The sequence below is a fragment of the Podarcis raffonei genome, chromosome 15, assembly GCF_027172205.1.
Source record: "Podarcis raffonei isolate rPodRaf1 chromosome 15, rPodRaf1.pri, whole genome shotgun sequence".
Taxonomy (NCBI): domain Eukaryota; kingdom Metazoa; phylum Chordata; class Lepidosauria; order Squamata; family Lacertidae; genus Podarcis; species Podarcis raffonei.
Window position 1 is genome coordinate 5,693,733 of NC_070616.1, and position 15,952 is coordinate 5,709,684.

Here is a 15,952-nt window from a genome sequence, read left to right on the forward strand (position 1 = left end):
AATGAACATGTCAGTGGGCTGGTTTCTCTTTTTCAAAAGAAATAAAAATAATTGTCTGCCTCTTCCCAGCCCAGTGGGTCGTCAACACTTCTTGATCTCCCAACCATGGTCAAGAGAGCAAGAGCACCCAGAAGACTTCTAACCCCCTCTCCTATCACAAAGGAACCACCTTTTGTAGCAAACCATGGTTAGCATTATGTCTACATCTGGGGGTTGGGGTTAACTTCAACATCTGAGAATTGGGTGTTTGAAGGCATGAATTTCAGGAACAGGACAGGGTTAGGTCCATTAATTTCAATAGGTCTACTCTGGGTAACACTTGGTTGAATACAATCTGTGGATAATGTATCACTATATGGTTATTAGTCATGAAATTGCGAGGAACGTGTGTATGCAGAGGCAGCCTACACCAAATGCTGGAGGAGGCACAAGCAATAGCAGAAGGCATCACCCTCACACGTGACTTGAAAGCTCCCAGAGGCATCTGGCTGGTTGCTGCTGAAGACAGAATGCTGGACTAGTTACTGAACTATCTCCTAGCCACAATGGCCAGGTTCTGCCTCCACGGGAGTATGTATGTCTCTAAATACTTGGTTCTGCCCCCAACATAATGCCTGCCCTCCTAAAATAAATCCTGCAGCAGGGCTAGTCTGATGTCATACTCATGCTCTTAGGATCATGACTTGTGCTGAGCTCAGGTGTACTGGACTATTCAGTCCAGCATTCTGTGGTTTCAAGGAGACGTCATTCCTAATGGTGCTAATTTGAGATCCTTTTCACTGGAGGCTGAAAATGAGACCTGTGCCCCACCACCAAGCTGCAGGAGCTCAGTAGACTGAGCATGGGTGAAGGCAAGCAGCTTCTATGAACTGTCTGGCTGCAAAGCATGTGCTCTGCCACCGAGCTGTGGCCTCTTAAGATGTCGGGTGCGCCCACAGAACTACTAATAAACTCCACCCAACTATTATAGTTAATCAAATCACATGAACATTAAGAAGAAAGAGAAAGAAAGAAAGAAAGAAAGAAAGAAAGAAAGAACTATGCACACAGAGGCACATCAACATGTTCAAGATCAAAGGTCTTTATGCTCTCCCCATAAGGCGCCACCACCCTGCATCAGCCAGATAATCCAACCAAAATGGGAACAGATCAAGACAAACAGAGGTGTAGAACGGGAACAGGGTAAATAAAGGATAGGAGGGGACGCTTTTGTTGCATGACACTGTTTATTCCCAGGAGACAGAAAAAAACAAATTGCCGAATCCTTTCAACTAATATTTTGTTTGTTCCTCCAAAAAGAAAGGGATAAATTAAACTTGTTTATAAAGACTATGAAGTAATATAGCTTGCAAATGTGTTTACAGAATCCCCTTGGAGATGAAAAGCTGTATAGAAATGCCACCACTCTCCCAGAGCCGTCGCATCTTCCATTGTTCTGAAGACTTCCTCTTGTTTAGATCTGCCCTTGACCTCCAACCCAAGGCCTCCAACCCGGACCCTGCCAAGAGGAGACCCTTAATTCCTGGTGCAGTTTTGGCAAGGGCATTATGAGAACCAGACGAAGCCAAAGTCTAAGAGACTTCATCCAAACATTCTCCTGAACACCCAGCCACCCTCATCTAGCCCCAGGATTATCTACTTGGCTCATCAGGGTCTCAGGCAGACAGTCTTTCTCAGCCCTGCCAATTGGGATCCTTGGGGCTGGAGACACCAGGGACTATTGGCCAGGGACTTTCTTGTGCCTTAGACCACCACTATCCCAGTAGCATTCTCCCCCACCCCCCATAACATTGTCTTTGGGGGTGGTGCATTAGAGCAAGCCCCTGTCTTCTTCCTTTTCAGCCTCTTATAACTCCTCTTCTCCCTAAGCAGGGGTGGGGAACCCTTTTTCAGCCAGAGGGCCACTTCCCCTTGTGAGCACGTTCCCTGGGGCCACATGCCAGTGGTGAGCAGGGCCAGAGGTGAGCTGGGCAATAGCTGCAACTCTTACTGTAGCAAGCTACTGTGCAGCAAGCCAGATGGCTGTGGCTTAGGAGGGAGATGGTGTAGAGGGAGTCTTGGGGTACAGACGGAGAGGCCCGGAACATCACAATCAGCTCCCAAGTTTGAGAGTTCTCACCAGGGGTGCCGATTTTAGTAAAATATTGGCGGCGCCCAGGTGAGCCCTGCCCTGCACAATCACATGATGTGGCGCGCGCGCGCACACACACCATTTGAATGGGAATTCCTCTAAACTTTGTGGGGGGTTGGCCCCCTCAAATATTTTATTGGAGAGCCAAAGCAACCTTGGCCCCTAGGGGTCGGCTCCTACGTTCCTCACCACTTATCTAAGAGGCTAGACACATCATAAAGGAAGCGGAGCAGAGAGAGATCTGTTTGAGAATCCCCTTCAGGGGAGCCCCGAAGTCTGCAAGAGTACTTAAAAAAATAAAAAATAAAGTCTAAGGTGGCAAACAACAGCAAAATGGCTCAAAGAGGACTGAGCACATGCAACAGCTACGGAACTGTCAGGAAGGAGAGGAGCAGGATGGTGTAACCTGGAGAAGGGTATCACTGAAAGCAACCCTGAACAGGACGACTCCTGCTATGATGGAAGGATGCACTGTAACTTTTTGTTACAGGTCCACTGGTCAGACACCATACATTTAAGGCATATTTACACCTACCTCCCAAAGAATCCTGGGAGTTTACCTCCAGAGCTACACTTCCAAGCACCCTTAACAAACTACAGTTCCTATGTTTCCTTGAGGTGTATGGGGTGGGAAAGAATGCGCTTTAAACATACGTTATGGATGCAACCAGATGCTTATTCCTGAGTTGCAGGGGGTTGGACTAAATGACCCCTGGGATCCCTTTCAATTCTACAGTTCTAGGATCATGCTGGAGTCAGGCCTGGTCCTGCTGTGCTTCAGGCAGGAGCTCTGGCCTTAAGTAAGCACCACGGGCTTTGGTCTGATGACCAGCCAAAGGCAACCCCTGAGATGTGTGTGTGTGTATTGCACTACCCTGGCGACAGCCAATTCTTACTCTCATGCTTTCTAGAAGCAAACCTTTCCAGGTGCAGGAGCACCTCCAACCTTAATTCAGGGGGAAAGTGTATTGTGTGTATTTTTTTTTGCCAAGGAGTGTTTCCATGTCTAGAAAACCGTGTTAGAGGCAGACAGGGCGCGCTCAGCGTGTAGACATCCTCCAACCGCCTGGCTGCCTGTGACAAAGCCTTTCAAAACTCAAAACGAACAGGGCAAGTGGAGTTTAAAGTGGTTTCCTAATCAAAGACAGCTGCACCGGGAAGCGGCAACAACATTCACCCCTGCAAGACGGGCCAAACTTTAAAAGGCAAACTATTCCGTCTCTGGTAAGGTTTTTAATTCCGAGCAGGCCAGCCAGCAGAAGCGCTCTGTCTTCCTTTCAGGGAGGCATCCAAAAAAACAGTGTTCACATGCAACTGCTCAGCTACTGAAGGATGCTGGCTACATAAAAGAGCATGCTATACCTGAGCCTTGGGGGTTTACAGAGAAGGGTTGTAACTCAGTGGCAGAGCATCTGCTTTCCTCGTACAAGGTCTCAGGTTCAATCCCCAGCATCTCCACGTAGGGCTGGGAGGGCTCTCCATCTGAAAACCTGGAGAGTTGCTGCCAATCCATGCAGAGAATACTGAGCTAGATGGACCATGGGTGCGACTCTTTATTAGGCAGCTTCTAATGTTCTAATGTCAAGGATACATCACCTTGCCAAGAAAGGTCCGTATAGTAAAAGCTATGGTTTTCCCAGTAGTGATGTATGGAAGTGAGAGCTGGACCATAAAGAAGGCTGATCGCCAAAGAATTGATGCTTTTGAATTATGGTGCTGGAGGAGACTCTTGAGAGTCCCATGGACTGCAAGAAGATCAAACCTATCCATTCTGAAGGAAATCAGCCCTGGGTGCTCACTGGAAGGACAGATCCTGAAGCTGAGGCTCCAATATTTTGGCCACCTCATGAGAAGAGAAGACTCCCTGGAAAAGACCCTGATGTTGGGAAAGATGGAGGGCACAAGAAGGGGACGACAGAGGACGAGATGGTTGGACAGTGTTCTCAAAACTACCAGCATGAGTTTGACCAAACTGCGGGAGGCAGTGGAAGTCAGGAGTGCCTGGCGTGCTCTGGTCCATGGGGTCACGAAGAGTCAGACACGACTAAACGACTAAATAACAACAACAACAACAAAATGTTCTTAAGTCAGCCCTATATTTAAAGCCATGAGGACTAGACTCTTACTTCGTTTTTAGGGCACAGACCATAGCTCAGTGGTGGGGCATCTGCTTTGCATGCTTAAGTCCCAGCTTCAATCCCTGGCCTCTTCAGGTAGAGCTAGGAATGCCCCCTGGGAGACCTGCTGCCAGTCAGAGGAGGCAATACTGAGCTAGTTAGGCACAGGACAGCTCCCTAGGCTTCTATGATGGCAATAGGCACAATTCAAGGTAAGGCATTGATTTCAAAACAGTGGTTCTCAGTGTGAGCAGCATGAATTCTTGAGACATCTTTGTCGTAGGACATTTGAGGGGGCGACTCACAGCGGGGTCTTGCTAGCGCCCACACACAAAAGTCCGGCACCAGTCCTGCATTAATAAACCATGGGACTGCACAATCTTGACATATCAAGAGCAGAATCATCATGTTTTTTTAAAAAAATATAGAACGCAGTAAGCAGACTGACTAAATTCTCTAAGAAAAGAGCCTCTTTGGGGACTCAGATGTATCGCGTCAATAGAAACTTGGTGCCAGATAATGGCTTCAGCCATCGTCTTCCTCCCCGGAGACTAAGAGCACATCATCAACGTGAGGTTGACAAGAGTCAGGGGAAAGTGGGGCCGGCACTGGCTGTTGGACACAGAGCCACTGCTGCCGTATCACCATGTCCCAATCGCCTGGTCTCTTCCGAGAGGAGAAGAGCCACCCTCTGCCCCCTTCTAGGATGAGTAGTTGGCAGAAGCGCCGGTGCTGTCATAGCAGGAAACTGATGCACCAAACAGCCGTTTATTTTCTTTTGATAAATGTGTCCCCGTGCCTCTTCCCCACTTCCTCCAGCCATCCCAATCACCGCGGGGGAAATGGGATGTTCTTCAGAGGACCATTAAGTGGCAGACGAAGAATAGGCAAAGAGCACCATAAATTAACAACAGGCAGTCAGAGAGGGTTAAGGCAATTGACTTCTTGCCTTAAAGCCACAGGATCAAGTCTCATCAGGTGGCCACCCCATCTAGTAACAGACCCCCTTAAGGGCAGAACATATGCTTTGCATGCAGAAGGTCCCACATTTGATATCTAGCCATCTTCTGGTAGGGCTGGGAATGCTTGAAACCCCAGAGTCCTGTGTTAGGTGGACCAATGGTCTGACTCTGTGTTCCTCTTTTATTTTATCCTTTATTCAGCTGCCTATGTCCCTCTTTTAATTAATCATTCATTCAGAACCACGAGGACTTGGAAGTTTTTGAGAAGGAAGGCTAAATGGAAAATATTTAGTTCCTGACTTCTCCAGGTAGGAACATCTCTAGCAAAGGAATGTACAAAGCTGCCTTATACCAAGTCAGACCACTGGTCCATCTAGCTCAGTGTTGTCTACACTGACTGGCAGCGGCTCTCCAGGGTTTCAGACAAGAAATCTCTCTGCCACCTCCACTGGAAGATGCCAAGGATTGAACCAGGGGCTTTCTGCGCACAAAGCAGCTGCTCTAGCACAGAGTTAGTGTTGCTTGATGTGGTACCACAGCCCTGTCAATGTTTGGATGTGTGCAAAGACTGCAGCTCAGCATCTCGTACGGATAGAGCCCCTTCTATTCTCCACTCCACCCCAATGGTGGAAATCCATAGCTAAAGCAAATGGAAGACTTCAGAAATCCGCTCTTCGGGTCAAACAGCAGCAATTCTTGGTGACTACACCACATTGCCACCACATCAAACTGTCAGTATTTATCGGTCCCCTTGAACACAGACTACAAAAATCAAATGAGATCTCAGGGTTGTTGTTGTTTTCTTAACAGGCTTAAGAATTTCTGATTCAACTACAAAAAAGAAAGTTTTAAGGGGGGAAACCTCCAGCTCAGACCATAAGCATATATGTCGTTTTAAAAAAGTTTTTAAAACCTGGAAGATTAATGCTAAAATCTGAAAAATCTGAAATTCTACAAGGAGAGTTGGTCACAAACTGGTTATAATTTGAGGCACCCATATCCAAGTTTGGTACAGTTACCGCCCCCCCTAGAGTTTTCCTTTCTAAAGGTTCAGGAAGTTCTACTTGCGCGCGCACACACACACACACACACACACACTGTCTGTTGCTCATTGGTGGAGCATCTGCCTTGCATGCAGATGGTCCCAGGTTCCATCCCCGGCATCTCCAGATAGGGTTGCGAGGCAGACCCCTGCCTGAAACCCTGGAGAGCCGCTACCAGTCAGTGTAGACAACACTGAGCTAGATTATGGGGAAGAGTGCATACACTGGCATCTACTGTTGAAAATAACATTTTATAAAAGGAATTACATTAGGGATGTTGCTTAGCAAATGTCTGAACGTGAGGCAAATCTGCAAACAGAAAATGGGTATAGAGTCATACCTTGGAAGTTGAACGGAATCCGTTCCGGAAGTCTGTTCGACTTCCAAAACATTCGGAAACGAAAGCATGGCTTCTGATTGGCTGCAGGAAGCTCCTGCAGCCAATCGGAAGCCGCGGAACCCCCCCCTTTGGATGTTCAGGTCCCCCCAAAAATTCAAAAACCGGAACATTCACTTCCGGGTTTTGATCGATCGGGGGCCGAAAGGTTCGAGTACCAAGGCGTTTGACAACCAAGGTACGACTGTATTTGGAGAAGTGAGTAGTTAAAATGCTGGTGAATTTTCATGAGAAAACAATAGAATCATAGTTGGAAGGAGCTATGAGGATCGCCTAATCCAACTTCCTGCAATGCAGGAATCTTTTGCCCAACATGGGGCTCAAATCCATGGCCCTGAGGTTAAGAGCCTCCTGCTCTTTGCCGACTGAGCTATACTACAACCTGATGCCAAAATATGGCAAGCTGACGTTAAGATTGGCGAAATGGGGGGCAAAAAACCTGAGAGAAACCGAAATTGACAGATCAACACATCCGCACCCTCTTGTTTGCAATCCCCGCAACTGGAATTCGGCAGCGCACTGCCTCCGAAACTGGATGTAAAATATAGCCATCGTGTTGCCAGGGGGCAGGGGTGTGAGTTAGTAAATGGGTGGGTGGGCCTCCATGCCTAAAGGCTAGATAGATGGCCTTTCAAACTCTACGCTGTTCAGAAGTTTTTAGAGATCTGATTATGTGCAACTTACTTTGGGGCACGGGGTGGAGGAAAAGACTAAGAAAGTAAGGCAATAAAATCAGGAAGGGATTTTATTTCCCCACAAAATCTGGCGAGGGGGCAGGAAAGGAAGTACCCCATACAGATCTGATTTCACACTTTAATTCAGAAAATGTTATTAGCAGCCATGGAAGAACCATGTAATGCCTTGAAATCAAGGCTAGTTTCCCTGCTGCTTTGGCTTCAGCAAACGGGAAAGCGGATCCCTCGGTTATCTCAAGGCCATGATGTAGGGAGAAACTGACACCTATTGGTAACTTTCAGATTACTCCACGAATGCTGTTTTTCCCCACTTTGAAGAAAGGGAAGCTGCTTTAAGCTTTAAACACACACACAAAGAGCAAAACGATGTAATGCAAAGACTAAGTAAATTCAAGGCATTTCCACCACCCCCTCCTGCCACTAAATTCTAAGCTTATTTAGCTATTTTTTCCCTTTTAAGGACAACCAAACCTACTTCTAAAGTAAGCTTGGGTTCCAGCATGCAGAGAGGGGACCATGATAAGCAAACAAATATACATTAAGGCTAGCCTAGTTCATCCTCTTCAAAAGGTCAGAAAAGTTTACATTTAACATCTGGGGCAAAAGACAGATTTCTGCTTACACAAACTAAAGTTGGGACTTCTGTCAGGGTGGACCTCAGTTCCTCTCCTTCTTCAGATGCCGTTGTCTCCCCACAGAACAAGACAGGGACATGCAAATGTGGATTCTAATTCATGCACCAATTTATTTATTTACAAACATGTAGCCTACTTTTCCAGTGGTGTCCTCAAGGAGGCTCAAAGCATAAATAAAAGAAGCAGTGCACCCTCCTCAAACTTGGTGCACAGTCGTTCTTTTCCGCATTAAGAACTGGAGGTACGCTTCAGTCTAGTTGATACAGAACCAGCTAGGGACAGGCAAATCTGTCCATTCCAATTTATCACTTTTCCAATCATCGGTTCTGCACATTTCAACATGAGGTTATTGGGTTTTTTTAAGTCCTCATGAAAACCCATCAACATTTCCCCTAATACATGCATTTCTACTCACACTTTCCCCTAGCATATTTATTTTTGAACTCATTACTTGGCGTGAGAACAGCACAACAAAATTCAGAGAAGTGTGGACTTCAAAATATGGTTGTTGCTTCAGTTTGTGGATTGCTTCAGAAACTGCAAATCTGGGAACCTCGCCTATAAATGGCAGCTGAATCTAATTTCTCCCCCATCTCTAGAACCAACTCATGTGAACATCATAGGTGACACAGAATTCCAGGCAGGCAAGTGAGCAGGGCTGATTTCTGTCTCCCCAACCAGTCCGCTTGATTTCTGTGCTGTCTGGAAATGGAGCATAGAAATGCAGCAAGCTGGCTAAGGGTGGACAGAGCTAGGGCCAGCCCAAGACGTTTTGGCACCTGAGGCGAACCCACAAAATGTTGCCTCTCATCGGCAAGTAAAGAAGTGGGGAGTGAAGTTCTACACTGGGAACGAAAGGCATGGAATCAAGTCATCCTTACCCAATGGTTGAAGGTTTTTGCAGAACCCAGGAGACCCCAAAGCGCAGCCCTTGCCATTTTCTCCTTAGGGGTGGGAGGAGACCAACAGTGCCCCCTATTTCTCTAGGCAGCATTGCGGGGGAGCTGGAAGGAGGAAGCAGATCTGGCCTCCAAGGGGAGTGTTGCAGCAGACAATACATTCCTTGGAGAGTGGATCTGCTGCTCTTGTGGATCCTGCCACCCAAGGCAGCCACCTCACCTTGCCTCATGGGCGGGCCAACCCTGGACACAGCAATCTATCCGTCCTTCTGACAGCCCCCTTGGCAGATTACAAATTATTTTACTAGTCTGCTTAGAGACTAATTGCTTGCATTTCTATGCTGGTTGCAGAAGAGGGGGCCTTATCCTATTCCACGGTCAGCCCAGAGTTGTAGGCCACTAACCCCTTAGAAGGCTAGTAAAGAATCTACAAGCTTAGAACATGTGTAGGCTTGTTTACACTAAAATAAATATGGGGGGGTTTCAACCATCAGTTGTGGTGTGGGCAGCATCAAAGAATCCCAATGTGTCACTGCTTTCTGCTTCAGGATGACGTCACTGCAGCTGGGGGTAGAGGCAGTGGGGAAATCAGCATTGCAGATTCCTGCTCTGATGGATTTAGAAGCAACAAGGGATGCTGCAGCCCCTCTGATGACACGATAGTTCTTAACCACCTGACACCTGTGCAGTGGAGTCCGCCACGGTTTCATCTTATTCCCCATGCTGTTTAACATCCACTGGGTGAGGTCATCCAGGGATTTGGAGCATGCTGTCATCAATGTGTGGATGACAACCAGCTCTATTTCTCCTTGTCAGCAGAATCAGGGGAGGCCGTGCTGTCACTGCTGCTGCTGCTGCTGCTGGACTGGAGGCAGTAATGGGCTGGATGAGAGTCAACCCACTGAGATGGAATCCTGAGGAGGTGCAGTTCACATGCCCAGGATGCAGGAAGATGATCTGCTCCTAACAGGGATGACATCCCCTTAACGGAGCAGTTTTGTAGTTGGGGAGGGGGAACTACTAGATCAGGCATAGGCAAACTCGGCCCTTGGGGTGTTTTGGGACTACAACTCCCATCATCCCTGACCACTGGTCCTGTTAGCTAGGGATGATGGGAGTTGTAGTCCCAAAACACCCCGAGGACCGAGTTTGCCTATGCCTATACTAGATCCAGTACATGTGGCATCTGTGATATGCATTACATTTTTCTCAGCTATGGTTTGCCAGCTATAACCATTCCTGGACTGAGATGGTCTGGCCAGAATAACTCATTCTCTAATAACCTTCTATTTTTATTGCTGTAATAAGCTGGGAGGGGGCCATCCTTGAAGACAGTTCAAGGAAGCTGGCACATACTTTTTGCAACCATATAACGTCAGTTTTACAAGAGTTGCACTTGTCATATGCATGTGACTGAGCAAACCTGAACAACTTTGCACCTAAGTACTCAAAGAAGTGCCTCTCCCTATATCAATCTGCCTGGGCCCTAAGATCTGCAAAAGAGACCCTTCTAGGGGTCCTGCCAGCATTTCTGGGGTACATCAGGCATTAACTGTGGGCCTTTTCTGTGGTGGCACACCAGGTATAGAATTCCCTCCCATTAGAAATATGACAAGTGTGTACATTGTATAGCTTTCTCCACCAGTTTAAAACATCTTTCTTCCCCAAGGCACTTGAAGGTAGTTGATGAATCCTTGTCAAATATAACTGCTTTCTGCTGTTGCTTGGTATGGATTTTAGTACTGCTCTTCATTTGCTATATAGCCCATGCAGGGGAACCTCTTGCCCTCCAGATGCTGCTGAACTACAACTCCCATCAGCACCAGCAAGCATGGTCAATGGCCAGGAATGATGGAAGTTGTAGTTCGGACACATCTGGTGGGCCAAAGGTTCCCCACAACTGTTATATCATGTTTTATAATTTTAGTAATACATTCTATATGTGTAAACTGCCCTGGGGTTATTTATGATGAAGAGTGGAACAGAAATTTTTTGAACTAATAAATAATATTTTAAAAAACAGTGTGCCCTGGCACAACCTTTTCGCCTTGCAGTAGAAAATGCTTTTAAAAACAAAAATAGACCAATAATGCCAAGTCAGTATAAAACAGGAAACAATCTGAAATAGCAACTCCCAACCATCTACAACCAAGGCAAGTTAACAGAAGTGCCAACTAAGTAAAGCTGGTGTATTTCTGATCAGAGCAATTCAAAGGGTCATCGCCAGTAAGTTCCTGCTGCCGGGGGTAACCAAGCTTACCTGTAAAAAGGTGTCATTTCTGCATCGTCAGATTCCATTATATGGAAGCAAACATTCTCTAAACATCCATGTTTGACAAACCTTGAGAAAGGTATCTCTAGCCCAATATGAGTTTGCTTGAGGACTATCATAAGTGGTCTAAAATACTAGGGGAGAGATTGTGCACTTCCTTAATGGCATCCCTTTTGCACACGTCCCATTGAATAAGCAACTATTATCCCATTAGAAAACCATTTCAAACCAGAAGAAATCTGGGAGCAACACTTTGAACACACGTTTCAATTCCTACAGCAGTAGGAGGAGGATTGTCAACAGGTTGGGAGCCAGAAAAAGCAAACAGGAATAATCCAATGGGGACGGAGCACACCTCTCTTGCAAAACTCTTCTGCCAGGAATGATGAACCTGTGGTCCTTCATGCTACCTGAGGCCGATGGGAATTTGAGTCCAGCATCACGGGGGGTGGGGCACCTCCATTTTATACCTTTCAAAGGGGCTTATGCAGGACAAATCCCCATGTCATGCCCCTTGATTTACAAGTACTGGGCCCCCAACAGATCAACAATAGCTCCCAGATTTGGCCACCATGCAAACAGTACTCTGTTTTTAAGGAGGTCACCTAAGCCAGGTAACAAGTCTGATCAAGTTGGGTTTGATTTGGCCACAACCATTCAGGAAGAAGAGGAGGGGAAACAGAGCTCAACAAGATGCTTACTTGTGACAAAGAACTTTTTGGTGAAGGTACAGCTGTCAAAAGCAGCAATTTTCTCCTGTAAGACGACAACAAGGATCCTGGGAGCGAAAAACAAAACAACAATGGAGAATAATTGAAATATCAAGATACTAAAAACTGAAATGGTGGGATTTAGACATTCTGGTTTCTATAGTGTATAATAATAATAATAATAATAATAATAATAATAATAATACACACTGGTCCTGCTTTACAAATGCTCACTATGCAAAAATTCACTTATCCGAACACAAAAAATCATTACCCAAACTTCAATATATAACCACAAATATCAATATAACAAATATCTGAACAGAAAGTAATTTTTACTTCCTTGTTTGCCTTTTGCTGATTGGGAGGAAGATGGAGTGACTGGACAAATCAGAGCATTTTCTCTAGATTTTCCCATTTCCCCTCCCCCCATGTTGGCATCAAAATTCCATGGTTGGAAACAATTAGAAAATTTCACATAGGAATCAATGGAAATCATTGACTTATTACATGAATACTTGCCTAACGAGCCATTTCCAGGGCAATGCACTGTGTTTGTAAAGCGGGATCTGTGTGTCACTATAATTATGATAATCACTATTATTGAAAGTTGTCTGTTCTCTATGCATCTGGACCCCTCTTAAATCGCCATAACCATATTTTGTACGATGGTTCCTGAGATCAAGGAGCAAGTTTTTGTCTATATTTGGACATAAAGCGCCATTTTGCTTCAAGATGGCAGACTGAAACTGAACCTTTCAAAACTGCACTGACTTGAAGCAATGACTTCAAAACTACCTCAATTTTTTGTTTGTTGGTTTCTTAGAATTCCTGAGCAATGCTGGTTATGAGGCTGTTAACATATTTTAGGGAGCAGGCACGGCAGGCACAGAAGCTGAATTCTGTGGCCAATACCAGATTGAGTTATTTGGGATGGTGTGTGTGTGTGTGTGTGTGTGTGTGTGTGTGAAACCTCAGGTAGCAATCCTGGGTGTGAGAGTGCAGGAACTGCAAATGTAGTGTGTGCCTCCATTTCCACCTGTGAGATGCCAGAGAGAATACAAGAGGGTTTGTACCTCTTTAATAAAACCAGTGTTGTGCCTCCTGCAATTTACATTTATTTTTTTAAAAGCATCCTTTCTCCCCGGTGACTCAAAATGAAAATCCATCACTACCACACGGCATATTAATCTAAAAAGTGTTTCATCCTCAAAAATAATCACATTGCTGGTTTTTATTGCAAATCTGCCGGGCGTAACAGCCGTGCCTTATTTGCTGAAAGTGTTTTGTGTGTCCCCCGTTCCCCTCCCCACACCCTCCATACAATGGAATTAAGAGGAGGGGGGTGGGATAGGGTTTATGTAATGAATCACTTAAAATGATTATCAGGACATGAAGCACAAGGACGACGACAACAAAACAAAAATTTCAAGGGGACAGCAGCTGGGAAGCCATTTTAGATCTCTGCAGTAGACACCACATGTGGAATCAGCTCCAGCTGGTGCAAAATCCTGCAGTGAGGCTATTGGCTGCAGCAGCACATAACTCAGGTGATTAAAAGCTTGCACCGGCTGCCCATATGTAACTGAGCCAAATTTAAGGAACTTGTATTGATTTACAAGGGCCTTAACAACTTGGGTCTAGGATACCTTAAGGACTGCCTCATCCCTTATAACCCTGCCTGAATCACTCAGATCTTTGGGGGAGTCTTTGTTGGCCTGCCTCCCCCCCCCACGCCCTATGGCTCAAATGTGCAGCTTATAACTACTTAAAATACTGCATTTGGTCCAAGCTGCTCCCATGGAAGGCAATGATGGACAGCAATATGAAATATAAATGGCAAAGTGGGTTGGGGGATGGATGGAGCAAAGTATCCAAAGATAAAAGGGCTTACCTTTTGTTGCAGTGCAGGTCATAAATGGGGGTTTTGAACTGTATGGATTTTACCATTTCACCAGTTCGCAAAGAATGGAGGTCCACGCAACAGTAAGGAGGGCTGGTGCTGAAAGACATCAGAAAAAACACGGGGTTGGCTAGCATATTTAGGCCAGCTAGCAAATTCAAGGAGTTATGATTAGGATACAAAGCCCACAGCAGCTTCCAGGCAGTTTATCTGAAGGCCCATCGCTTGGCCCATGTGTGGCTGCTCAGCAGCTTCAATCTGCAGAACTAGCACTTTGACAAGCACCATGTACTGTTCTTTTCACATTTCCGAGAAATGGATCGTTTAGTGTGGCAGCGCCTATGCTCTAGAACTCCCTGCCAATTGTTATTGGGTAGGCCCCTTCTCTATATAATTTCTGACACTTGCTAAAAACATTTTTGCTTAGACAAGGCTACCCAAACATGTCATTTTATTATGTACATTTGTTTTGGTTTTTTAACTGTTGGTTTTATCTAGATTTTGATAATTTTATTATGTTTACTGTTTCAAAGTCTGCTTCTATTGTTATTCTTAAAAGAGCATTTCATGCTGTTTTATGCAAACCACTTACGAGATTTATTTATTGATTAAGCAGTACATAAATCTAGGAAAATAAAATAAACAAACAAAATGCATTTGAATATATAACAGTCAGAATGATATGATTCCCCAGAAGAGCATAAAAATGACTGACTGTAGCAATCTGCAGAATGCTACCAATCTTAATAATACAGTAGTACCTTGGGTTAAGAACTTATTTCGTTCCGGAGGTTTGTTCTTAACCTGAAACTATTCTTAACCTGAAGCACCACTTTAGCTATTGGGGCCTCTCGCCACCGCCACGCGATTTCTATTCTCATCCTGAAGCAAAGTTCTTAACCCGAGGTACTATTTCTGGGTTAGCAGAGTCTGTAACCTGAAGCATCTCTAACCTGAAGCGTCTGTAACCAGAGGTACCACTGTAATAATAGGGCACATACAGTGGCTCAGACGCCAGATTTGGGGGAGAGATCAGATTTGCAGCCCAACAGCAGTTCAGTGCTTCCCCATAGCTTCCTGCAGCTCCCCATACTAACAAAGTTTGCATCAATTGCATTATTTTTGTTAGAAAGGATTAAAAATTCAGACTAAATTAAGCAAAGTAAGAGAAACTATAGCTATTCAAGCTGCATAGTTTTATGTGTTTTGAAAAATATAGTATTATCATTATGAAGTTTGCAAGCTGGCTTACAAAAACAATGCAGCAAACATGGCAAGACATGTGCATATATGAAACCAACATGACACCAAGACACGGCTTCTGGAGATTTGGGTTGAAACTGCACATTATGAACTATGGGGCCCGCATCGGGGGGGGGGGCTTAGGGGCAGAGATCAGGGGCGCTGCAGTGCTTGGCAGCATGAGCAGGAGTGGGCCCACATGCAAGAGGACCATCTTATTTTGAAGCAAATACACATTACCAGTCAATGAATGCACTTAACCATTAAAAGGGCTCTCATTGTGGAAGACCATTCAGTCCAGGGTCTACAGTTACCTAACCACACCACTGATTATGATGGTCGCAAGGTGGCCCTGACGTCAGTGGCCCAGTGCGTCTTCCCCCCTCCTATCAGGTAAGCTAAAAATGCACAGTGTGATGTCATCCTGCTGCGTGAACATCCCCGCCCATGCTAACGAAAACAGCCAATGAAGCGGAGGGGGAAAACTTACAACGGGATGACATCATCTGCTATAAAGTTACTGGGGAAGAGAGAAGAGGAGACTGGGGAGAGGAGAGAACTACTACTTTTGGCAGCATTTCTCCCCCCCCCCCAACCTCCAATCCAAGCGATCTCTGTAATGTCTAGCTTTCAGCCCCCGTGTTTTGACACATGGACAACTCAGGAGGATACTGGGTGGCCAAGAACTTTGAGATTTCACTGCGAAACACACACGTCGCCGGAATGGGACTTACGGACAAGCAGCTGAACCGCACAGCTGCCGATGTCAACCCCAGTACAAAGAGCCCATGGTCGTTTCAACAGGCTCCTTGTTTGTTTTAACAACAACAACAAAAAATCCATATGCGGCACGTGCCTCTTTTATCATTTTAATATAAATAAGGCTCTCCAGCTGTTCATTCAAAAGAGAAGCAGCCGCCGCCAGCTTTCTTTCAACAGAAAAAGG

General features: G+C 45.6%; 1 protein-coding gene across 5 annotated transcripts in view; it reads right to left on the minus strand.

Moving 5' to 3' along the window:
• BCAS3 (BCAS3 microtubule associated cell migration factor) overlaps nucleotides 1–15,952 on the minus strand; it is a 459,527-nt gene that overhangs the window by 390,351 nt on the left and 53,224 nt on the right. For all 5 annotated transcript variants that reach the window (XM_053366622.1, XM_053366620.1, XM_053366618.1 and 2 more), the window contains exons 8-9: nucleotides 13,756–13,863; nucleotides 11,853–11,929 (exon numbers count right to left, since the gene is read on the minus strand). In XM_053366622.1, the coding sequence (XP_053222597.1) occupies nucleotides 11,853–11,929; nucleotides 13,756–13,863 (185 nt within the window). The remainder of the gene's footprint in view (nucleotides 1–11,852; nucleotides 11,930–13,755; nucleotides 13,864–15,952) is intronic.